Consider the following 25540-nt stretch of genomic DNA (forward strand, 5'->3'; position numbering starts at 1 on the left):
GTTTAGCGTTGTATTTGTGAGCATGTTGCCATGCTACCATTAGCATTTAGCTCAAAAGCACTGCTGTGCATAAGTACAGCCTTAAAGGGTCACTTACTGTAAGTCTGGTTGCCATAAATGATCGGAACAAGACAAAGGACGCCACGATCTCCAGTAGACTGAAATATATCAAAACAATAACTGACCTCTGCACTCCTTTTCAAACAAAAAAGGCACCAATGAGCCAGCTCAATTATTAAACCAAATGGGCATGTAAAATCAGATTAGACCTAATTAAACCCCCACTTCCTGCTGTTTGCCTTTTTTAGAGACTGGCAGAGTGACAAGGAGTTTAAGCATCCGTGTAGATGGAGGGGAAGTGGGAAGGACAGCTCCATATGCGTTACGTCAGCCCGGGGGGACAGCTGGGCCCGACTGTCTTTTCCTGCCACACTCATTTGGCCCCAGCAATCATCCTGTCTTGTGCTAAAGGTCTCTCGTCGCTACAAGGCTCCTTGGCACTATCTGGGGGTTACAGACGAAGAATATGCTGATTAAACATGCCTTCATTAAAGCGATTACATGCACAAGGCGGTTCAATTTCCCATGGGCAGCCAAATAACGATGAGGGGGAAGAAGACGAAAAAGGCTTCTGGTGCAGGGACGGGGTTTGGTTCATGGAGGAGAGGAGGGGGTGGAAAGGAATCTGACAATGGCTGCTTGTTAGCGTTAATTTAAGTGACCCACACACTCTTAAAGGACTGACTAACAGTCTTCTGATTTAATATGCTGTGTGAGGGAGTGAGCTGTCCTCTCCTCGCGGGGACAGCCAGCTTTTTGCCCTGAATGGCCGTGATTGCTCGCGGGGTGCAAACTCACCACACCTACAGGCCACTTCCAGGTCATCGAGCTTCCAACATGGAAGACCTTGCCAAAGACGCAGTAGAGACGTTACTTCTGGTTCATTTAATAAAGTCGGCCAGTGTTTTAGTGCCTGAATGAGCTGCAGAGGTTGTGGTGGAAGGTGAGAGGGAAAGAAAGGAGTTAACGTTGTGATGAAGGCCAAATGAACATCAGCAGCTTTCAGGCGTTCTTCAGTTTTGTCCTTTTCTGACAAAAGTTTCGTATTTGAAGTGAGTGAAAGACAAACAAGATTTTTTTTCTGATAAGTTAATATTCATAAAAGCCAAATTAATTATTTTAGCTATTAGAGACAACCTTAATTTTGTAAATCAAAATCCCTATTTTGATTGAACTCTTTTTAAGTTACTGTAAACTCAGATTTATAGAAAATGTCTTAAAGATTTTGCAATCCACCTCTGCTCTGCTATGTCAGCAGTCCTGGCTGGTTCCGCATCATCGACTTCTCAGTAAAACAAATATTTTGGAAGCATGATTCATGACTGACAGAGTATAGGTGTGCTGCTGACTTTCTTATAAATGACACACATGTACAGTACAATGTGAAAAGTTCAATTATTTCCTCCTATACCTCCCACAGTTCACTTCACCTGCCCTCAGGCTCTCTCCTGGACACAGCCAGCAGTCATCACGTACCCCAGGGATGTGCTAATAGCCAATGAAGAACAGAAAAAGTGTCCTTTTATGGCCCAGCCATAGGCACCTTCTGTACCGCTGTGGGTGATTGCACCTATATGCTCCTCTGCTGCTTTCATGTTGTTGTTTTTCCTTCATATTTCTGCTGCTTTTGTTTCGCATTGCCCTATTGTCAACCTGAATCACACCAGCGCTCAAAGAAAGTGACAGAATTGCAGTATGAGGTGTTTGAACTGTGCCTCTGTGAATACTGGTGCATAGCCGCGTGTAATCCTTTGCACGCAAGCAAGAAATTGTTCAGAGCCTCAGAGCCAATAAGGGTCTCAAATAGGAAAATCACATGTAAATATTCCATAGTAGAGTTTCTAGCATGTGCAAATTTAATAAAAAATAAAAAATAATACTTTTATATCGTCCTCACTCAATCTGGCTTAAGACAGGAGATTATCAGTCACACAATCAGTAAAAAAAAAAAAACAGCTGGCTGATTAGATAAAATATTTCTAAAAAGCATCTAATCGGAAGCAAACATTTATCAAACCACATGCGATAAGAGGTCACAGTTTTTTGTGACTATGGCGACCTTTAGTAAAGTGGATGAGGTCACTCTGAAACTGGAACTGACCACTGAGTGATACTTCACTGTTTCCCTGAAACTACTTCAGTTTTCTGTTTCCCCGGACATTTCTTCTCACTGCCAGCAGGCCTGACCGGCACATCAGACCACTGTTTCACTTGAAGGAGCTCGGCCAACAGCTGGCCACACTGCAACCATGAACTCCCATAAACTGAGGACCTAGCTTCACATGAATTTACATTTAAAAACATTCAAAGCTTCAAAGGTCAACCTGTTCTTATTACTGGTATGTAAGGGAAACCCCCTCCATTTAAAAAGAAGAGTTCATCTGTTTCAAATGAAACTGTTGAAATGTGTTTGACCTCTAAACATGGTCAGGTACCCGTCATATACACAGTGAAGGGGCACTCTGCACTTTACTCCTTACTATGAGGAGTACTGCTCCACCTGTGAAAACAGTATAATCTTTCCTGTGGCTCTGCATAAAGCTTTGTCAAGTCTGAGAAAATAACCCTGCCAGGTGATGTCATAGTGATGTCATCAGAATTGTCTCAGCATTCGCTTCATGCCTGTGTACAAACTAGGCATGTGGAGTCTGCTAGAAGTGGACAATTTGGAGGCAGGGGTGGTCTCTAAAAAAAAGATTCTATTAAATTGCATCATGGGAAATGTAGCATCCTGTGTTTCAGAAGCTTAACTCTCACTAGGGATTAGAGTGCGGATCGGGCCGCATTTTTCTGTCTGAGCCCAGCCCGATCCCGACAGGCATTAAGATATTCATGTCCAAGCACGACACAGTAAAAATCACGTGTTTTTTTCTCATACTAATGACACATACGTTTGTTTGTGTGGAAAGTCCGCTTTTATTAAGCAACTGTAGGAAGGCAATCGGAAATGTCAACAGATGAGCGCATCAGCGCACACGGGGCAACAAGCACACTTAACACAGGCGCGCACCTACATAATAAGCTTTTTTAAATAAAAAATTTTCAATGCCTTATCGCGCTGATGTGACCGAGCCCGACCCGAACCCGAACATCATTTCTAAATATCTGTCCGAACCGGCCCATTGGGTGCCGTCGGGTCCTGACTGGGGATTCAAATTCTCAATATCTCGGCTTTTGCGTGAGTGTTTTATTCACATTGCAATTGTGTGAAATTCCCATTTTCTTCAATGGTTTGGGTCACGACTTTTTTTTTGGGGGACGACTATTCCTTTAATTTAATTTACAAAATGACATCTTCAATTAATAATCTTATTCTCATTAAAAAAAAGACTGCTAGATAAAAAAGGATGGGTAAGTTGCTGTCATATTGAGAAAAAAACCCAAACACACCTGTAACCTGAGGATGGGTTGGAAAGTCAAATCAGACGATATGAACGTGTGTGTGGGCGCAAGGCCCTCTGGGAAGTGATTCAGAGGTCATTACCATAGAGACAAGACAAAGACGTAATTTTATCAAACAGGTGTCCAGTCCAGGGGACATTTCTTCACTCCCACATAGCTTAAAGGCTCGTCATTTGTTTACGCTCCCATAATTTATATAGGAACCATTCAGTTCAGTGCACTTAAAATAAATATATTAAAAAGTTTAAAAATAAAATACCAACTGGCTGGAGCCAGGTCCAATTTGACATTAGGCCTACTACTTTTCAGTGGTGAATGATACACCTGCGGAACTGCCTAATTCCTACAATATTAATTAAAAGTACAGTTTTGGTGAGCGACAACCCGTTTTATGAGTAGCTTATCTGTTTCCATCGCTGAGTAAAATTAGGCAGCTGCTTATTTTAAATAATAATAATAATTAAAATATTGTTTCACACGAGTAGCCTACAGTTCTGTCTGGTACCGAGCATATGTCTCCCTTTGCCAGACACCTATTACGCTTCATGCATTTTTGAAGGCTTCACGCCCAAGAGTTTACGGCACTTACCAATCCTCTCTCTGCCTGCGGGGCGAAGGAGGGCAGCGGTGCGCCTCCTCCTCCTCCTCCTCCTCCTCCTCCTCCTCCTCCTCCTCCTACATCCCGGAGATCTGGAGGCGCGCCAGGATGGGATTGGCTTCCCGCTCCTGTCAGGGAGGAACTGGTGCGCCAGGATACCCAAATATGGACTGTCCGATATCAGTTTTGGATCGCATGACTCAGCAACAGACTATATATCCTTAGGATTGGTGCGGTTGAGAACAAAAAAAAGACAGTTGGAGTGTTTTAGGAGTCCCTAGTAGGCTACGCTTGGAAAAGGAACATTGTGTATTTTTGGATGGCTTTGAGCTGTGAGACACATTGAAACGGACTTGTTAATAAATGGTAATGAGTGTGGATGTTCACTTGAGGTAGCCTATTTTACGTTTTTATTTTACGCTGGGTTGAGTTTCCCCTACGCCGAATAGGCCTCATCTTGTTTACAGTCCTTGTTCCTGGCAACAACGTCATCAAGTGTGTGACATCCCGGAGGCGGGGACCACAGAGGAAACAACCAATCAGCGGGCTGGTTGAAGCGCTTGTGGTGCCGGATGATTTAAGTACAGCGGAGCACGACGGCCGCCTGTCAGTAAAGAGGAAACAGAAGCGGAGCTCCGATTCAGAGCAGAAAAAGACTCCCCCCCCCTACACACGAGTGGAATCAAAACATCTGAATTAGTCACTGGACTCCGCTTTGAATTCAACTAAAGGTACAAATCGACGACTTGGTACAGTACAGTTCCACTATTTTTGGAAGTTTTGCTGTGTTTTTAGCTTGGTCTTCAGTAGGCTATAATAGGCTAATACAGCGGGACTTTGTGCTGGAGATTGAATCAATTGGGACACTAAAGCCTCGGTGTCCAAGCAGCATCTTTGCAGCGCACTCTTGTATTTGACTGTCTGATTTGAAATATGTCCACAATAATGGAACAGCCTTTTTATGACGACTCGTTTCTCTCTGCTTATGGCCATCCAGGCGCAGCCCTGCCAGACTACAAGCCGCTAAAGCAGAATATGAACTTGAACTTCTCCGATTCATATCGGAACTCAAACTTCAAGTCACAGCACCTGCGCGCCGAAAGTGATTTCTATTCGGCCGGGACGGCGGACGTGGGCTCACTGAAGCTCGCCTCTCCGGAACTGGAGCGACTGATCATCCAGAACAGCAACGGGGTCATCACTACAACACCGACACCTACCCAATACCTTTTCAACCGCGGGATCACCGAGGAGCAGGAAGGCTTTGCTGACGGTTTTGTGAAAGCGCTGGACGACCTACACAAGATGAACCAGATGGCTCCTCCAAACGTGTCCATCGGTGGCGTTGCCTGTGGCGTTCCCGGTGGTGTTGTCTGCTCGGCTCCGGCCTCAGTGTTCGGCTCATCCATGCAGTCAGAAGCGCTCGAGTACACCACCCTGGGAAGCTGCAGCACGAACCCCAGTCTGTCCTCTGCAGCTGGTGCCAGCTACCCCTCCACTACTATCAGCTACCTGCCGCACCACCAGTACCACCAGCATCCCCAGGCCATTGCGCACGGATCTCACCATTTCCAGCACTCCCTGGCCAGTGCGGGCATCCACTCGCAGCGGTTCGGCGGATTGAAAGAGGAGCCTCAGACAGTCCCAGACATGCTGAGCAGCGACGGGTCTCCGCCGATGTCCCCCATCGATTTGGAGAACCAGGACCGGATGAAAGCGGAGCGCAAGAAACTGAGGAACCGTCTCGCAGCATCAAAGTGTCGAAGGCGCAAGCTGGAGCGCATTTCTCGTCTGGAGGACAAGGTGAAAGTTCTGAAAACAGACAACGCCGGACTGTCAAACACGGCTTCTGTACTGCGGGAGCAGGTGGCCCAACTCAAACAGAAAGTCATGACACATGTGAGCAGTGGCTGCCAGCTCATGTTAGCGCCCAAAGTGAAGTCCTATTGAAGAAACCATAATGCACTTTTAAAAACACTGGACAATAACTGCACTGACAATGAACAATGTCTTTACACATTGTCTGAGGACTGGACCATTCTGGTTTCCACGGCTGAAAGAGAATCAGCAGAAACCATAAAAGACTACAACACTTAGGGCATTTTTGAATAAGTTTTTAAAAGTGTCGTCTTGGCTTTGCCTGTTTACATTTTACTTTAATTGCGATCTGTGATTCCTTCTTATGTAAGTTATTTGTGTTTGTCAGGTTGAGCCTGATGAGCCTGTTTTTGTTTTTTTACTTGTACAGTATATATTTAAGTAAATGAAAATATGAACCTAAGAAATGTGTGGTGTTGTTTCCTATTGAGGTTATGTGTATTTAAAACGGCCATCTTCATGGGTTACGACGACAATTCTCGTTAACACAACCACACGGTTGTCAATGATCTCTTCTGGTCAGCAGTTCAGTTTACAGCAGCAGCAGTAGCGTAGGATTGTTTCCCTATTGACGTATACGTCAGTCCATATATGGTCAATTTTTCTTGCAAACGTCACACAACGAGAAGGTTTCCGGGAACTCCCTCCTACATTGCCCGTCAGAAATGCAGCGCTCTCCCCTTCACACCACAAGGTGTGTGTGTGTGCGTGTGTTAATGAAGAGGTTTGTCAATGAGTGGTTTATTCGAGTTAAGGGAGTTTCCCATTCTGCTTTCAATTTCCCAAAACAAGTTGTGAGAGCACTAGTTTATGGAAAATAGTTGAAAAAGTTCCACACAAACATGCAGAATAGAATTTCTCTGATGGTTAAGAGCTAGGTTGAAATTACAAGAAGTAGTGTCAACTAAAGCTGGCAAAAATACATGTTGGGAGTAGAGGTGACACCGTATATGTAGTAGAAGCCACACAACACTGACATTACCAAATAACCAATGTATAAACTATGACAAATCGATATTTTATCTGAAGAGTGATGATACATTGTTTTACTTCACTAAATAAAATACTGTGGTTACAGAGGTCAATGAGAATTCCAGTGTATTGTCAATACACTGAAAAGGAAAGGGAAAGTATTTTTTTATTTTTTTTTTTATTCCAGTGGGACGGATTTTTTTTATTTATTTATTTTTAATTCCAGTGGGATACATCCTCAAACAGTGAGAATTATCAGGAGTTGGGACAGTCATGCGGGTCTGTTAACTCATATCCAACAACCCAATCTTTCCCAATAAGCCACAAAGCCAGGTTGTTGTGCTGAGTCAACCACCACAATAACTCCAGCATTAACCAAGACTTTAGAGCCTTGTGACGTGATCAGATCGTCAGCTGGGCACATGGCTGATACATTTAGTTAATCCCAAAAATGCCTGTTAGCATAATACTTCTAAAGTATAAAGTCACCAACTAGTAGGCACCAAGAACAGATTCAGGAAGATGTAGGGCACCACCAAGAGGTCACACGAGGAATGACTTTCACAATATATTTCACAGCATCCTGCTGCGTTTGTCAAACGAAGAAAAAAAAAAAAAAAAACACTTAGTCACAAATTCCACACTGGTTTAATAAAGATGGTAGCAAATTATTAAATTACAGCAAGGAAAAACAATACTTTTTTTCTGAAAAGGGAACAAAACAACTATAGTTTCAGTGCTTGAGACTATGAGGTCGCCCCACCAATTGTACACTGGACGTACTAAGATTAAAGACTTGCAACAAAAGATTTATCTAACAACTTTCGGAACGTTGTTGGGTTTAACACATAAGATTGGACGCCATGAGATACTGCTTCACACGGACACCTCATCCGAAGGCAAGTGCTTCTGTTAGGAAATTGGGTAGAAGACCTTCACATTTACTGCTTGGAGAAGTAGTCTTTGCTCTTGTCGACGTCAGGGACGATGGTGTCGCTGCCAGGTTTCCAGCCAGCAGGGCACACTGTGGGTGGGGGTGGGGAGAGCAGGGACAAAGTTTACCACGAGGCATAACTAAAGAGACCTTGAACTTTGCATACCTTGAGCACAAAGCAAATGTGGGAAAACCCTGGAGGATAAACCAATAGTGCCTTCAAGTCAGTTTACAGCTTCAGGCAAACTCATTTTAAAAATAAATTTACTTTTTACATGCTAGCTGTAAGATGTGCAGTCAAAAAAATAAAAATAAAAAAAATAATCACGGATGAAAATGCAGACAACAAAAAAATAAAGCACGACGCGATAACAAATCTGTGGCAGATGAACCACTTTAGCTATCAACCAACACCTAACTTCATAACCTGCTCATCACACTTAAAAAAAAAAGAAAAGAAAAGGGAAGAGCAGTTACTTATTGAATTACCTGGAGCTGATGCTAAGGGCACAAACATAAATGCATTTAGTTACAAATGACTGATTTGGAGTTTCCTGTACAGAGAGCTGTAACAAAAAAAACAGCGACGAAACTATGCATGTAATAGTGCAAGGGTTATATTCAACTGAACCAAGGGGATGTTACTCACCCTCTCCATGTTTGTCAGTGTGCTGGAAGGCCTGGACCAGGCGCAGAGTCTCATCCACGGAGCGACCCACAGGCAAGTCATTGATGGTGATCTGCCGCAAGATGCCCTTGTCGTCAATCACAAACAGACCCCTGAGAGGCACAAAGTAAGGTTAAAGTAATGCACAACAGACATTTCTTTGCATTCGTAACTTGTGTCCCAAGTGCAAGTAACTTGCACAAGCACGCATGGCATACTGGCCAAGCTGGATGTGTATGGGTTAATGCTCTTGTGAAAGACACAAATAAGTACGTTGGGATGCTGAAATGCATTCTGGTACTCCAAAGCAAAACGTTTCATATCCGGGAACACTCATTACACCTGCCTTCTTCAGTATCTCGGTGTCCTCGGTGCTTAAGTCGTTAGGCTCGTTCGAGATGAACTGCGCCTCGCCTGTAAAGTAGACGAGAGCAGGCGGCAGCAGCGGGGGGCGGGGACAAAAGTCCGCTCTCAAGTCGGACAGTTTTCCAGCTGACTCCAGCAGCCTTCAGGCTGAACAGGAAGTGACACAAACACTGTGATCCGTTTGGGTCCGATTTAATAAAATGTTATCAGACCCATGTATCAGCTCCTACACAGTCTCCAGTTGTTTTAATTATGACAGAGTAGCTGTCAAAATTCTCTACATGCGATCTGTTGCTGATTTTAATTACCAACAGACTGTAGGTGATCGGTAATCTGAACAGATTTAGTCTCTGACTTCTAAACATAACTATCAGCCACACAACATGTGTTCTGTAAAGAATAAGCCTTTAAAATCAGACAGATCACAGTTAAAATCCCTCCGATTGAAAATCAATGAAAAGTTTATATAAAACGTCATCATGTTGAGTCGATTCTGAACCAATCAGCTGTTTGATCAGCTGAGAGGCCGGCGTTTCCCAGCATGCCCTGGTTCCGCCTGCGTCCGCCTGGCTCTTGCAGTTGGTGAAAAGCAACTGCGCTACCTGCGTCTCAGAACTGCGGCCGCCTTGGTCTCGTGAGATTATCGTTGCCCACGTGTGCATGACATCAGAGCAAGTCGGGATCAAGTCGGACACAAATCTAACCGGCATGCATTGGGCGCAGATCGCCGGTGATCGATTCTGCGCAGATCTGGCTCATCTCGAACGAGCCTATTGTAGTAGTCGTGGTACAGGAGTTGGTGCTCCAGCTGCACAGTGGCTACTGGCCTGTCATTTAAAAACGTATTCCAATCACACAACCTGTCTGCCTCACCTGTACGCGATGCCGTCGTCCTCTTTCAGCACGCCGTAGTCTCTGGAGATGGTCTTGGTGAGGTCTGCCACAAGGGGGATTTTCATGGTACCCAGACCTCCCTGCTTCCTTGGTGTGTTGATCCTGCAGGGGAAAAATAGAATAATCAAAAACCCATTTATAGGCCACCAACCTGACAAGACAGCATTACATTCACTGAATGAATGTAACTCCCATCACCAAAGCGGTATTTTACAGATTGTAATTATAAAAACACACCGGTTGGAAAGTGTTTTTTTTTTTTTTATATATATATATATATATATATATATATATATATATATATATATATATATATATATATATATATATATATATATATATATATATATATATATATCTCTTCCTTACAACCTATTAAGACATCAGAAGGCAGTCCACACTAGGGCAACATTTCCACAAAACCTGACAACTCGACAACATATTTAAACTCCAAAACAATTTACTACACCTAAAATTGTGCAGGTGCAATTAATAAGCCCAATTTCCTCACTTCTCTTATTCCCTTTCAGTTAGTCTAGTTTGACTCAGACCGTTGCATCAAAACTTATCAGGACTATGCAGAGAAGCACAGTGATGGGAGCTGAACTGATAAGCTGGGTGGGTGTTACTCCAGACCGTCACTATTAACGGAGTCATTAGAAACTGCCAATTAGGGATGTTCTGATCTTAGTTATTTAAACATTCAATAAACAGGATCCTGATCCAATATTTATATTTCCCTGGATATCATGGCTGCCCATCGCACACAAATGTTAAACTAAGCCTGGACCAAAAATTGTTAACACCAACTACAGCTTTCATTCAATGGATTCCGTGTGTGTTTTTTAGTGTCCAATAGCTTTTGTTTTTTTCTTTCAAAAACAGTAGTACTAAAAAAGGCACAGTTCACCTGCAAAATGATGAATGGACTACAAGCAAAGAAAACTTTTGTTAAAGCAGCTCTGCTTAATCCATTTGCTGGCTGCGTGGAGGTTATTTCAAAACAGTTGTGGCTGTTTCCCGTGCATACCATCACATGGATTACAGTGAAACTCAAGCCACGATTTCCCTTCAGTTAGCAGGAATTCTCACCATGCCAAGTGACTGAAGTGAGAGTCCACGGAGCAGCCGATAACCTCACAGCCGATACGGCGGAAATCCTCAGCCCTGTCGCTGAAAGCCACGATCTCAGTGGGACACACAAACGTGAAGTCCAGGGGGTAGAAGAAGAAGATAACATACTTCCCTGAAAAGCACAGAAGGAAAAGATGGGACAAATCCAATCAAACCATATTAGATAAAACATCAAATCTAAAAGTAATCGATAGTGAAGAAAACTGGGCTTAAATGTACTGCAAATACAAAGTTTTTGACGAGAGTAAACTCCTCAGAGATATTTAACAAAATGTGCAAACACTTCAACTACTAGTGGTGTACACATGTAAAAATAACACTAAGCTACCTTTGTAGTCTGAGAGCTGGATGTCCTTGAACTGCCCATCCACTACAGCTGTGGCTTTGAAGTTTGGGGCAGGCTTGCCAATCTGAGCATTTCCAGAGGACATGGTGGTTATGGGGAATGACTGAGGAAGAGATGGCACATATAGTTAACAGAAAATTCCTGAAACTCATAAACCGTCATAGATCAATTCAGCTGGTTGGAGCTCTGATAGCAGCAACATCCTCAACGTATTCAAATAGCCTAAACAAACCGGACACTTTGACTAAATAGACCAAGTGCCCGAGGGGCTTAACCAGACACCCGGGTTCTGCAGCTCTTTGATATTTGGTGCACAGCTCAAAAGCGTATTCAGTTTGGAAAACCACGTAAAGTCACATGCAAGTCATGCTCAGGCCGCAGGGAACAATAGCCTATTAGGAAGCTTACATAACCATGATAAGCAGAAAGCGATGAGGATAATTATTTGATAGGTCTATTTATAAGAGGGGTGTACATGTGATGTTTTTTTGTTTTTATCAAGTTGTATCGTTTGCAGTTATATAGAAATGCAGGATAATCACTTTACACACTAAACATAGTATCCAACCAGGCCTTCACATCAGCCATGAGGTACTAATTCCTTTACATATCTACAGTTTGGTGGTAACTGAAACTAACGTTACAACGAGTGCATATAAATCAATTATTTGACTGCCCTTGTCATAATTCAAAACTAGACAAAAGCTAACAATCCCTTGTCGTCTTCAATGACGTATAGATATATACCCCAGTAGCAGACATTGCCTGATCAAAGTTCAGCGCTGTAGGTCAAAGCTTTACAATTACAATGAGTTTGTCAAATGACTTGGTGGCAACTAACGTTAATGTTGAACAAAGCGATGGGGCACTGGCCAGTCTCTCCTGCAAGCTGCAGCACAGGGACAAAGAAAGAGCCAGAAACAGGCCCACATACTTAAGGAGGGGAGTAACTGACCCGCACTGCCTGGTTAGCTTAACGTTAGCTTTATGTAGTAACGTTAAAGCGGGTTTTTTTGTTGTTGTTGCATTCTCTCGGTTCCAGGCCGAACAGGTGCTGCTCTGCTCGAGCTGTGCAGACACAATAGGAACTTGTAACAGTAAAGAGTCAAACAAATGCACAATTTGCGGCTCACCTGTCTTTGTGTAAAGCCGAGTAGAAGTTGGCAGAGCGGAGGTCTGTTGCTGGCAGGAGGAGCGCACTCAAAGGAGGGACGGTTGAGTGCAAGAAGTAGGCAGGGCCAGCTGTGGCCTCCGGAAGTGAAATAACGATTTTCAAACTAAAGGCTAATAGAGTATCTGTGTGCACAGTGCAGGTGAACCATATTACTGTCTTTATTCAGACTTGAATTGCGTAGGCCTACATTAACTCCAAACTTCATAACTTGGGACATTGATCTCCATACACCAGGCAGTGGTGAAATGCAGTGGTGTCAGAAATACACTGGGATTTTACTGAAGAGGAACACCACCTAAAATAAGAATTCCAATATGTTATTTCCATAGACTAGGGCAATTCAATCAATATTTTGGAACATGAGCTACTCTCTCTCTCTTAAAGGTCCCATGACTTGGTGCTCTTTGGATGCTTTTATATAGACCTTAGTGGTCCCCTAATACTGTATCTGAAGTCTCTTTTATATAGACCTTAGTGGTCCCCTAATACTGTATCTGAAGTCTCTTTTATATAGGCCTTAGTGGTCCCCTAATACTGTATCTGAAGTCTCTTTTATATAGGCCTTAGTGGTCCCCTAATACTGTATCTGAAGTCTCTTTTATATAGGCCTTAGTGGTCCCCTAATACTGTATCTGAAGTCTCTTTTATATAGACCTTAGTGGTCCCCTAATACTGTATCTGAAGTCTCTTTCCCGAAATTCAGCCTTGGTGCAGAATTACAGCCACTAGAGCCAGTCCCACAATAAGCTTTCCTTCGTATGTGCCATTTATGTGTCTGTAGATATTGAGGAGGAGAGAGGGGGGGGCAAGGTGAAGGGTGGGGGTGTGGCCTTGACCAACTGCCATAATGTCTCTCTCTGTCATGGGTGGGCCAAATTCTCTGGGCGGGCAAAGCAGAGAAAGGGGAGGTAACCTTGCTCCTTATGACCTCATAAGGAGCAAGATTCCAGATCGGCCCATCTGAGCTTTCATTTTCTCAAAGGCAGAGCAGGATACCCAGGGCTCGGTTTACACCTATCACCATTTCTAGCCACTGGGGGACCACAGGCAGGCTGGGGGAACGCACATTAATGTTAAAAAACCTCATAAAGTGACATTTTCATGCCATGGGACCTTTAAAAGCCAGAAACCAGAGAAGCAATTGTGATGTCATAAAGTATAAAGTCTGCTCCATAGACAATGAATGGGAGACTGATTTTGTGGACATGTTACACACTCTTTTCATTCTGAACAAACCACTTATCAGTTTTCCCACAATCCATGTGTGAATGAAAACAAATATTCGAATGCATCAAAAACATGTATGTTCTCCACATTGACTTCCGGCAGCACCTACAGTATCCCAGTATGTCAATTCCTTTATATTCTTCTCACTGCACATCTGTTTCTTTCCAGAGGTTTTGTGGATCATTTTTTAAACGACGCAGGCTTATCTAACAATACTTACCTTATCGTATGTATCCTGTGTTGCCACATCAGACCAATACATTTGTTCAAACCTGAGTTTTGTTTTTCAGAAAATGCAAAGCAAAGTAGAGAATCAGGATGAACAGAGTTTTATAAAACCCTCCTTCACTGTTGTCGGTGTATAAAGTCATGTTATAGCCATGACAATGTAGGGAAATATTTTCTGTCATCTTTTTTCTTTGGGCTCAAAGGTCATAGTTGTGACAGTATATGCATCCATTTTGTGTCTTGGGATTGTTTTATGTTGGACATTTTTTATTGTTGGTACAATAGCAATTACCTCAGTCCCACTATTTATGTCTTCTTGTCTTCTACTTATTGTCTTCAGAAAATGGCACAACCAGTATGAGTGCTTATCAATTCATTTAGCTAATCTTTTCCATGCAAGCTGTTGGATTGTTAGAATAGTTTTCCTTTAAACTTTATGAAACTGTCATTAAAATGGCATCATAGTCATGTTCTTGTATTATATCTGTAACCAAAATCGTTTGAAAGCCTGTTATGATGATAATGACATTTTTAACAAACATTTGTACATTTTGTATAAGAGTTATTACTAGTAATACTTCATTAAGTAGTGAAATGATTTTGTTTAATCCCTTTTGGATTTCAAAAGCTGGTTCATTAATTATTATTATTCTTTCCTTAACTCCTCCTTTCCTGTCTTTCAGCTTTTAAAAATTAAGTTATTTTCCACTGAGGCGCACGACAGATAATTGATGGGTTTTTGGGACAGTCCACTTGATGGCAGTGCAGTTCTGTTATCATGATGCAAATAGAGTTGCACCAGCTCACATGACTTCTGACCCCAGTGACATTTATTTACCTCCTGGTAAAATCCTTCATTTGTTACTTTTCTTCTTGACTTGTTAAAATCAAATGCTAACACTTGCCTCTATTTGGCAATGCACTGAATGCAGCATACTTTAAATATATTTGTGTTAGATTTGAATACAATACAAGCAATCTAAATGCTTAATTCTGAGGAAGGCCCAGGGCCTGCTAAATCATGCTCTTACTCATTGTGAACATTATGAATTCCCCCGTTGTGAGATTAAGAAAGGAATTTTTTTCAGTGAGTAGTAGTCACTGAAAAAAAAAAATAGTAATACCAAATATTCAGTGAAATAAGTAAACCCCCTGCCTTTTTATTTGTAAATTGTCCCAAGAGATCAGAATTGGTCACCTGAAGCTCTGTTGGCATAGCCCTGTAAAACTGTAAAGGCATAGCCTCAGTGCTTTTATTTTGAAAACACACCGCATCGGGAATGTGTGGACAGCTACTTCCGCTAAGCTTGTCAGTGTCTAAAACTGATGTACTGAGGCAGTCTGTTCAAGCTTTTAGGTAAATTAACTTTTGTCTATAATTGATTATTGAAGTTTGGTTTCTAGTCCAGGGCGTAGGATGTGCAGCTAGTCGCGGTTTCGCTCAAATTGACATTTAATTTGAGCTAGCGTGCAGCTAACGTTAGCATGCTTCCAAAGCTAAACAAAGGGTGCAACGGAGTTATCCTAAGTTAGCTTTTGTAGCTTTACCTCATATATATATATATATATATATGGCTTTAACTTACAAGATGCTTCCGCCACCTGCAATTTTATAAGTAGTCTATTGCGTTTTGCTCAAAGAGATGTTAAAATGCGAATTAGAATTAGAAATGGGGACGTTTCTCTACAGTAAATAATGTTACAAGTTCCATTCCACAGCTAAAGAGGACATAAAACACTAATGTAGCTAGCTAGCTAGATGGATTCCCATTCTAAAAAGTAAAGGTCTAACACTGTCAGTGAAACTGGTTTAAAATAATATGTCATCAAAGTTACATTTTCAAAGGTGTAGCTCCATCTTGTCCTAGTGTAGCCTGTGACGTCATGGGGTTGTTTGGTTTGGAAGTCCTACATTTGGGCTCACATTATACCCCTTTCACACCGAGGGCTCAACCAGGGTTGACTTTGTGTTTAAAAGTGTTAACTCACAATCAAGTCTGCATATTGCAGGGAAGTTACACTTTTATTTAGCATTTTGGAAGCTAAATCCATGATCTGTAAATTCTTGTCATCACTTTTTAACACCATACATTAATTCATTGATATTCTTAATTTATATAATCCTCTTCCATTTGTGTACCCAAGGATCCGCAGAGTCAACTTTCTCATCCCTCAGAATCAACCCCCAAACATTATCAGCACTCATGGATTCACCAGGTAGGGGGCACTGTTATGAATGAGCTACCAATAATTACATTATTTCTTAGGTTGCATTGTTACAAGAGCCTGAGCTTGTTCATTTAAGTTCATTGGTCATCACCATGATTAGACCTCGGTCGTAGTATCATTTTAATTAGATTCTTTATAGAGGTTGGTTCTTCTATCACGTACATTCATTCAATCATTGGTGGGCAATGCCTCAGTTTTTAGTGCCACAGCAATCTCTGGCCTCAAGTTACTTTACAGATCGTTGATCCCAAGTTTCTTGCAGTGTAATACAGATGTGCTACAGATTAAAAATTTTGGAAGAAGAGAACTGGTATTGGATCAGTACTCTGTATCAGCAGATAACCTGAGTTTAGGTATCTTGAGTTTAAAAAAAAGTTGTATTGGTGCATTGCTATTAATTTGTGTTCATTGCAACTCATATTGTTATCAAATCTTGACATAAATAAAGGTTGTCAAGTCTGTCGTTAAGTGACAATATCTTAATCCGCTCATAACAAAACAAGCTTTAGGTTTGTTCTTTTTCTTGGTTAGAGACACTGACTGAAGATCTCATATTTAATTCTGTGATGACCAACTCCCATCTGGACTTCCCCACAGCAACCCCGCAGCCAGTCATATGTGAGGTCTGTGGTACGTACTTCGAGACACGGCGAGGGCTCTCCAGCCACGCCCGCCTCCATCTACGGCAGCTCGGTGTGACGGTGTCAGAAAGCAGCGGTGCTCCCATTGAGCTCCTCTACCAGCTCGTCCAGGAGAGAGGTGACTCTCTCCCTGATATCAAAGCAGACTCCTCTGTACCTGGGACGGCCCCTCTCAAAAAGACATCGAAGCAGGAGTCCAGGACACCTTCAGCACCAGAGGACAGGAGTGACTTCTTAAAAGCAGGCAGTAGAGTCATGACAACTCCGCAAAAGATGCATCAACAGGAATCTCCAGCCAGACTGAAAGAGTCACCAATTGCTCTCCTCCACTCGCCCCCCTCTGGTCTTAGGCTGGGGGAGTCAACAACAAGTGAAGGCAGCAGCTCATCATCAAAGCACAAAACCACAGCCAAGCCAATGTGGGCGCCGCTGGCGACTGACGCCCCCATCACCTTAGGTACGGCTGAATTCTGAATCAATGTTTTAAAGAAATGTTGGAAGTAGTGAGGGGAGTAGCTGTGTGTGCAAGACGGAGCTTAAACACCCAGGTACCTTATCTGATTATTTGACCACTGATAGCAGGTAGTTATTCATGTAACATTTGTTTTAATAACGTTAGCATGACAGCATTGTCTCATTGAGACTGAATTCCTCATCATTTTCTTTATTCTTGCAGCTTCAGACACTAACAATGAGGTCCATGTGTGCCAACTTTGTGGCTGCTGGTACGGGACACGCAAAGGCCTGTCCGGTCATGCTCGGGACCATCTCCGCCAGATTGGGATCCCTGACAGGGACGTTAAGGGCAGCCCGATTGATTTGCTTTACAAGATCATGGAGGAGGAGGACCTCAAGCCCATCAGCAGCGCGAAACAGGAGGAGCTCACCTCAAACGATCCCCCTAGACCCTCCTCTAAACGACCCTCCAATCAATCCTCTCCACCCAGCAAGCAGCGTAAATCATCAGAGGACTTTACCTGTATTCTGTGCGGGGAGGAGTTTGAGAATCGCAAAGGCCTGGCCATCCATGCACGCGCTCACCTGCGTCAGATCGGAGTGGTTGACCTGCAGGGGAAAATCTCTGCGATTGACACCGTCCAGGAACTGGTCAGCAGTGGCATGCTAGAAGCCACACACCCTCCCAAAACATCTGCAGCACTATCTCCAGCCCCGTTTGCCTCCACATCGCTCTCCTCAAGCCCTGCAAAATACACCAGGTCTCCTGTTAACAGGGCCCCAAAGGCTAAGAAAGGCTTTCGGCTAGCAGTGGACCCCCTTCATAGGAAGCCCAAGCCTGAGCCTTTGGAGATTGAGGTGTCTGTTCAGCCGAAGGGATCCAGCACTAACAGCAACTCTCCCACGCAGAAGTCCACTGCTGCTTCAAAGCCTGCCAATGCAGGTAAACCAGAGAGTCATTATTCTGTATTAGTTGTTGGAAAATGCTATTTTTTTTGGTACCATATCATGTTATATCACGCTCCAATTGAGTTTTTGATTCGTACTCTCAACAGCTGTGATATACCCCAGATTTCTTTCCATGTATTAATTTGTTTGTTTGTATACAGTACAGGCCAAACGTTTGGACACACCTTCTCATTCAATGTGTTCCTTTATTTTCATGACTATTTACTTTGTAGATTCTCACTGAAGGCATCAAAACTATGAATGAACACATATGGAATTATGTACTTAAGAAAAAAGTGTGAAATAACTGAAAACATGTCTTATATTTTAGATTCTTCAAAGTAGCCACCCTTTGCTTTTTTTGATACAATGCAAACCCTTGGTGTTCTCTCAATGAGCTTCATGAGATAGTCACCTGAAATGGTTTTCACTTCACAGGTGTGCTTTGTCAGGGTTAATTAGTGGAATTGTTTCCCTTATTAATAAAAAAGCAAAGGGTGGCTACTTTGAAGAATCTAAAATATAAGACCCACTTTTTTGTTAAGTACATAATTCCATTTATAGTTTTGATGCCTTCAGTGAGAATCTACAATGTAAATAGTCATGAAAATAAAAAGGAAACGCATTGAATGAGAAGGTGTGTCCAAACTTTTGGCCTGCACTGTATGTATACCAGATATTGTGTATTCATCCTCTTTATTTCACTTCCACCTTTTCTCAGTGTCCTCCACAGATGTACAATCCACGCCAACAGTTCTTTGTGATTTCTGCGGCCAGCTGTTTGAGACTCGCAAAGCCCTGTCATGCCACGCCCGTGCCCATCTGCGCCAGCTCGGCCTCAGCTGGTCGATCAAAACCTCGCCGATCGATCTCCTCAAAGAGGTCATGATTCATGGTGAAGAAGGCAAGAAAGGGTCATCAGGCAAAGCCACGTGGACCCCTCAAGGCTCCAGAAGGTCCCTGGACAGCCTCCGGTCAGGGGAACCAGCCACCAACCCTTCCACCTCACCTCTTGATTATTCCATGAAAGAGAAATCCCCCCCTGGCAAGAGTGGAGCCGCACACCCCGGTAAGACATTAACACCACAGGCTAATTATGTCAGTTTTACAACCATGTTTTTATGATAGTGAGCCACATTGTTGTGTCACAGCAACTGTGACATGTTTCTCATTAACTAAGATGAACAAGGACACTGAGTCAATCCTACATAAACTGCCCTGGTGCCATAAATACTCACTAGAACACCAAATGTGTGTTGGTCTGCAGCTGAAAATAGTCCTCAACAACAGACTAGGTACTATTGTTTGAGTTACATTTGTTAAAAACTACAGTGGCCAGATTTACATCTTCAGTAGGAACAAATGGAACGGAGTGCAATTTATTAGATTAGCCTCTTTTCTATGTAATGTCTTTTCATGAGACACATCCCACAATGCAATGCTGCCTCAACACATGCTGCATTTTGAGTAAAGCAAGCATTTGACTTTTACCTCAACAGGAAAACTGCAGTATTGACATTGCTCTGCTGATACTCTAACTGATTCTACCTGCATGCACAAACGTTCTGTTAGGTGAGATATAGTCTCACATTGCCGGACCTATATCTATAGCGATGTGGAGTAAGGTCTGGCAACACCACAGATCCATTCTAAGATGGAAGAAAAAAAAGTATCGGGGTTGTTTGCATTTCTTTTAAACCAATCACAATGCCTTGGGCAGCGCTAAGTTCCGGATGCAGCTACGGTGGCGAGAAGAAACTTGTTTTGGTGAAACATTTGCACCCCGCAAAAGAAAAACGCCACATACAATATTAAATAAGGTTAACTGTTCACACAATACAGTAACGTGAGCTATTTAAATTAGCTGGATATACATGGTTAAATGTAATTTGCTCTTACCAGTGCACAAAACTATTCCTGGAACTCACTTGAACTGGTAATACATGTCTCATCTGTCATTGGTAGTTAACATCTGTCATGTAGATTCTGATCCTTGTTCCAAAATCTCTCATCTTTGTGTCAGACGCATCCTGTGAGCTTTGTGGGTTTGAGTTTGAAAACCGCAAGGCGCTGGCCAGTCACGCGCGGGCCCACCTCCGACAGCTGGGAATTATTGAATGGAAGGTAGATGGAGCTAGTTCGCCAATTGACCTCCTCAGTGATTTGATGCGGAGGGACCCAGCCAAGGTAGCAGCAATAACCAGACGCTATCGTATGGGAGACCTTTACATCAAGAAGGTTGGCTGTGCCCTAAAATATGCTTAAAATACTTCCTATTCAGATTTGGATACACACAACAATGTATTAAGCAATGCCAGTTTTAATTTACTGTATATTCATTTTCTTTCAGTCCCAGAGAGGTGCTGCGTCGCCCTCTCGGTCCACAGACTCTGACTCTGTCCCCGGCAGCAGCCTGAAGCCTTCAGTGGGCAGAGAGAACTTAGGCGTAACTGCCGGCTCATCCAGACACTCTCACAGCCACATACGGACTATTGCAGCCCACGGCACCCCCAGTGTGCGCTTCCCAAGGGGTGAGAGACGAAACTAGCTGGAAACAGATTTACTGTAATTGATGAAAAGACATTTAGATTTGTTTCTGTTCCGTTACTCTTATTTCCTTTCTGTGTGGTTTCAGGGGTCCATCCACCAAAACATGTTGTGCCTTCAGGGGAAGAAAATCAGGACACCAATCCCCAGCAGCCATCACGGTCTGGCAGCATCCCCGCTATGCTGCCAAAGCCTCCGCTAACACCGCTGGTCAAACTGGTGGGCAAAGTCTACTCCCTTCAGTGCAGGTCAGTCTATGAAGTACAAAATATATATAATCACATTCCCCTTGCATTCAGTGAATAATAGTGTTGAGAGTAATAGACCAATTTTCAGCAGCTTGCATTGTCAAATATAAAAAATACATCTTTACTTTTAAGTCAGTAGAGAAGTGACAGAAAATGAGGGGGGAAGGAGACGGGGGATGGCGTTAGAGGTCTGCCATCTGAGCCGGGTTCTGGCCTTTTTAAAAAAAAAAATGTATAGACTGGGCTTGGGTCAAACTCTGGCTCATATAACTTCTCTCCTTTCATTGTGCCCATATGTGCTGCAGAGCACACAGTGAGGAACCATGACTGAGAGCTATCCCACCACAGCCTGTGCGTTGGTGTGTGCGTCGAGCTCTTTAACTGAACAGCAGGGCCGGCATGTGTGTGGTAGAGCGGGTGAGAGAGAGACGGTGGTTAGCTTCGGAGCGAGTACTGACTCTAGAGGCATAGCGAGAGAAACAAAGTGTCTCCCCTGTGCTTTCTGACCACTGTTGGAAATCTGTAGCAGGAAAAGTTAACCCTCTCCTTGATTTAATGTTGTTTATGGAAAAGGAGAACCAGGAAATGAGTCGGGAATGCAACGCTACCAAGCCGTAGGGGTGGGAAACACCAGCGGTCTGATGATACGATACATATGACACAATACGATATTATTGCGATTTTAAATGTGAACACATCTCAGAGAACCGTCGACTCGTTACACGTATGTTATCAACCCCTAGGTTCATTTTGCGCCGGAATTGCCCTTTAAGTGATCGGTATCGGTCTCTGGCTAAAAAATTGCTTTGTTGGGCTGAGGCTGGGTTAGGGCTTTTTTTTTTTTTTTATAAACAAGCTCTATTTTCAATGCTTGTTTATGCAATCTGACACCTTATTTACCTTCAAGGTACATGTCTTCATCTTGAAAAAATATAATTTGTACCTCAAAAACTGTTTACTTTCCAGATTAATTATAAATTGTGATGTTAATATATTATTAGTTGTTAGTATTGCATAGAAACAGAATTCTTCACAACTGCTATCATTAATCATTTATTGGCGTTAGAAAAACCGTTCCACGTATTCATGTTAACATTCATTTATTGAAAGATTAAAAGGGTTTTCTCTTTCACTGTCACACACACACACACACACACACACACACAATTACACAGTCCCACTGTTGTTGAGGTGATGACGTTCACATACGTTTCTTTGTTGAGCTTCACATGGGCTTACATTTAAAATTACATTTGGGGATACACTAGCAACATTGAAACTCTGTTGCTAAATTACATTCTCAAGAAATTGTTGTACCTCATTTAATGCAGTTAAGATCATATCCCCCTCTCTGTGCTGCTGTTCAGGTTCTGTGAAGAAGTGTTTCATGGACCTCAGTCTGTTCAAGAGCGGTGGATCATACACCTGCAGAAACACATCCTGTCGCTGGGCTACAAAGGCAAAGCATCTCCTCCTGCTGCACCAGTGGCAGCTCCAGCACTTGTCCATCCAGTAGCTGTCTAGTCCACAAAGTCTTTCTGCAATGCACATTAAACATCATTTTATTTCCAACTTCATCATTTAAAAATGTCACAACAAAGTCGAGAAGAAGTCTTTGTGTCTATTTTGAGGCAACAGATCAGTCAGAAACGTGCAAATTAGATGTTCCTTTTTTGTCCTAAAGAGGGCGAGCTTGAGCCATATGAGGGAGCAGCAGCAGAAGGTAATCCACTCAGGTAAAATCCACCCCAAACAATAGATCACAATTCTGATCACTGGAAGTTTTTAGAAAATATCCAAAGATAGTTCAGCCCTCATTTTGATGGTCAGTGCTTTCTTCCTGCTCATCAATCCTACCATTTGTTTAGATGTTGTAAATGTGTTGGAATGCCATTCAATATTTGTCATCAGCACGTTTCATGTCCCATACGGATAGGACGATCCTGGTCAATGATTTTCACTTTTTGTTTTTGTCCTACTGAGTAGACTGGTGTGGTCGCCATTTCACTGTGATATAGTTCATCTCCTTTATATGCTTATGAATTTTATGTATTTTTAAGTATTTTTCTATAAATCTGGATTGATTAAATAATGATAGAAGAAAGTTAGACGCAAAATTTGTACCCAACTCGTGACAACTTTGTTGAAAAAAAAAAAAAAGGTTATCATTAATTTAATCAAAGCCTCAGCCGTCTTGACCATAGAGACACTGTGTTCCCGTTATTGCCATTTTCTTCGGGTATAACTGCAAGTTTAGTTTTTGTATTAATTATTTTCTATTGTCAATGTCTGTGAAAGGATTGTAACTTTAAAACTCCCTGACTTTCTCGGTTGCCTATAACAGCATGTGGACTGATTTCTATGTAGAGGACCCAGGACAGGTTTTTCAAAGGCAATTCCCCCCCCCCCCCCTATACTTCCGGTGCCTTTCCTCGGGGTGTTATCTACCAGACCGAAAGGCAACGCAGATTTCGGTGCCACTTAAATGTCTGCGCTGCCCCTCTGGTGCTCTGAAACAGACCTAACGGACAAAGAAGCGTTATACCTGGCAGCAGGTAACGCTAGCCTACCGTTAGCTACTAGCTGGCTTAAACGCTGTTTAAATGCTTAAAGCTGAACTGTCTAAAGTGTAGCTGTATTTTACTGCAAAAGGTTTCCAACAGCAGGACGTGCAGCTGTCTGCAGCTAAAGACACAGTGTAGCCTAGCTGCACTTTTTGAGACACCATGGCCACTGCCGGAGTTGGAGAATCAACACAGACTGGGCTTAATGGTGCATTCACTTGCACCTTGTAAAATCATGGTGCATTCATGTGCAGCTCCAGAAACTTAACCTATTGTTGTAAATTACCTTTTTGCCATCTACTGTTGTTTACCAGCAATTGACTTGTGAAATAAGTTTTTGTATTTCAAATAAATTATTTAAATGAATTTTTAATTTTAATCAATGGACAAATAATTACAAACAACCTGCACTTCACCAGCAGCCACAGTACTCTGTGTAAGACTCCGATAATATAGATAGTTTCTCCATATAGCGGTTTCCAAAACAAGCCAATATATTAAACAATGTAGTTCAAGTTGCTTGTTTTAGACATAAAACTCTGCCTGTGTCAGATAGATGCTACATAACTGACCACTTGTGAAAAGAAACTCCAAATTCAATTTTCACTTTCCTTCTCATGTAAAACCCTGTCATTGTTGTGTCTCAGGCTTGGTTAACATTTCAAACTTCAGACCAGAATCTAATTCCCCCCCTCCCTCCCCTCCCCTCATGGAAGAATGTGTGAACAGCACTGTTTTGAATAACTGTACATTTCTCCAGTCTTCGATGCAGATTGCTGCTTTTCTGATGGTGCCTGTGAATCCTAAAAAAAAAAATTCCTTTGTTTACACATTCCTTGAAAACCTGAAGGCTTAATGTTCCTTCTCTGCCATGTTGCATTATAATCACATCTCCCCTTTGTTTAAACAACCTCATGCTCACAGTCAGATAAGAGATCACTTTTCACACAGCATCATTGTCTTGAAAATGTGGAAGTCATGAAAATAAAAAAGAAGCACATTCACCATCAGATTTATCACCGTGACCTCACCACACAACTATGTGTTTCTGTACTCCTCAGTCCGAAAAGGGTTTCCATTTCATAGACATCATATTGTTGATAAGTGTGTCTTGATGCTAGCAGTGACTTCTTTATTTATTTTTTTTCTGTTGATAAATACAGTATATAAGTGTGTTGACAAGGAGTCATTAATTTCACTACCTGTCTGGCTTCTGCACTAGGTCCTCCATCCTTTATTGCTCTTGGGTGGAGCTTGAATCCCTCCGCTCATGAAGAGGAAAGGCTTAAATTGGTAAACTCTGCACACAACCGTAAAGAATAATCTGCCCCGTATCTGCTCAGATTCTCTCAAAACGTGTGTTTGTGTGTGTGTGTGTGTGTGTGTGTGTGTGTGTGTGTGTGTGTGTGTGTGTGTGTGTATATATATATATATATATATATATGTATATATATGTATGTATGTATATACACACACACACGTTTTTTTACATCTTGAAAAGCTGTAAAATACATTTCAAAATTTAAATTATTTAAATTTATGTATTGCTATACATTTTATTTTTCATTCACTTTTCATTTTATTATTTATCTTGAACAATCAACAATGTTGTAAAAGAAACCAAAACAAAAAAATTAAAACCACAAAATAAAACAATCAGAATTTACCAAAAAATAAATAAAGGATAAGTTCGAGAAGGAGCAGGTGGAAGTAAATAGCTTATTAGGTCCTGCCCCTACTTCACAATATATTATTACAAAACAAATAAGATATGCAAATACAGCATACAGTCTTTCGGGTCTTACAATAACTTGCAACAATACCTTTACATTACAATTCCATTCTTATGTTTCGGTCTATTCTTTTCTGTATTGGTCAAGTATTGATTTCTTTAATGTATTTTTGAACTGAATGATTGATTACGGCTCTGTTTGAAGTCATTGTTCAGTCCGCTCCATAAGGTCACCCCACAAACTGAAACACACATGCTTTTAACAGCAGTTCACACAAGAGGTTGTTTGAACATA

The 25540-nt window shown here is 42.1% G+C and overlaps 3 protein-coding genes across 4 annotated transcripts; 2 read left to right on the forward strand and 1 right to left on the reverse strand.

The window, feature by feature from the left end:
• The first annotated feature begins 4302 nt into the window (after positions 1–4302).
• On the forward strand, positions 4303–6341 carry LOC120556681 (transcription factor jun-B-like). 2 transcript variants are annotated; one of them, XM_039796345.1, is made up of 2 exons: positions 4305–4791; positions 5058–6341. In XM_039796345.1, the coding sequence occupies exon 2, from the start codon at positions 5096–5098 to the stop codon at positions 6008–6010; it is 915 nt and encodes a 304-aa protein (XP_039652279.1). In that variant the 5' UTR covers positions 4305–4791; positions 5058–5095; the 3' UTR covers positions 6011–6341. The 2 variants fall into 2 exon arrangements, with proteins under 2 accessions (XP_039652268.1, XP_039652279.1); XM_039796334.1 differs by having other exon boundaries at positions 4303–6341.
• A 1198-nt stretch (positions 6342–7539) lies between these two features.
• Positions 7540–12528, reverse strand: prdx2 (peroxiredoxin 2). Its single transcript, XM_039796360.1, has 6 exons — positions 12385–12528; positions 11234–11354; positions 10864–11017; positions 9751–9873; positions 8494–8624; positions 7540–7934 (listed from the first exon to the last, which is right to left on the reverse strand). The coding sequence occupies exons 2-6, from the start codon at positions 11334–11336 to the stop codon at positions 7852–7854; spliced, it is 594 nt and encodes a 197-aa protein (XP_039652294.1). The 5' UTR covers positions 11337–11354; positions 12385–12528; the 3' UTR covers positions 7540–7851.
• Positions 12529–15129: 2601 nt separating this feature from the next.
• On the forward strand, positions 15130–24688 carry LOC120556674 (protein Wiz-like). The gene is made up of 9 exons (XM_039796320.1): positions 15130–15237; positions 16026–16097; positions 16707–17207; positions 17427–18149; positions 18876–19223; positions 20178–20392; positions 20505–20685; positions 20790–20949; positions 22317–24688. Exons 2-9 carry the CDS (start codon positions 16085–16087, stop codon positions 22471–22473), a joined length of 2298 nt encoding a protein of 765 aa, XP_039652254.1. The 5' UTR covers positions 15130–15237; positions 16026–16084; the 3' UTR covers positions 22474–24688.
• The last annotated feature ends 852 nt before the right edge of the window (positions 24689–25540 follow it).

The sequence above is a fragment of the Perca fluviatilis genome, chromosome 1, assembly GCF_010015445.1.
Source record: "Perca fluviatilis chromosome 1, GENO_Pfluv_1.0, whole genome shotgun sequence".
Lineage (NCBI taxonomy): Eukaryota > Metazoa > Chordata > Actinopteri > Perciformes > Percidae > Perca > Perca fluviatilis.

What these genes read in the sequence shown, in the direction of transcription:
- LOC120556681 (XM_039796334.1), top strand. Translation starts at nt 4,994, where the DNA reads ATGTCCACAATAATGGAACAGCCTTTTTATGACGACTCGTTTCTCTCT.
- prdx2 (XM_039796360.1), bottom strand. Translation starts at nt 11,336, where the DNA reads ATGTCCTCTGGAAATGCTCAGATTGGCAAGCCTGCCCCAAACTTCAAA. An exon ending in CACTTCAGTCACTTGGCATG is followed by an intron (nt 9,874 to 10,863) that starts GTGAGAATTCCT and finishes TTTCCCCTGCAG; the next exon opens with GATCAACACACCAAGGAAGC. An exon ending in CACTGACAAACATGGAGAGG is followed by an intron (nt 7,935 to 8,493) that starts GTGAGTAACATC and finishes CCCCACCCACAG; the next exon opens with TGTGCCCTGCTGGCTGGAAA.
- LOC120556674 (XM_039796320.1), top strand. An exon ending in TTCAAAGCCTGCCAATGCAG is followed by an intron (nt 18,150 to 18,875) that starts GTAAACCAGAGA and finishes ACCTTTTCTCAG; the next exon opens with TGTCCTCCACAGATGTACAA. An exon ending in GAGACCTTTACATCAAGAAG is followed by an intron (nt 20,393 to 20,504) that starts GTTGGCTGTGCC and finishes ATTTTCTTTCAG; the next exon opens with TCCCAGAGAGGTGCTGCGTC.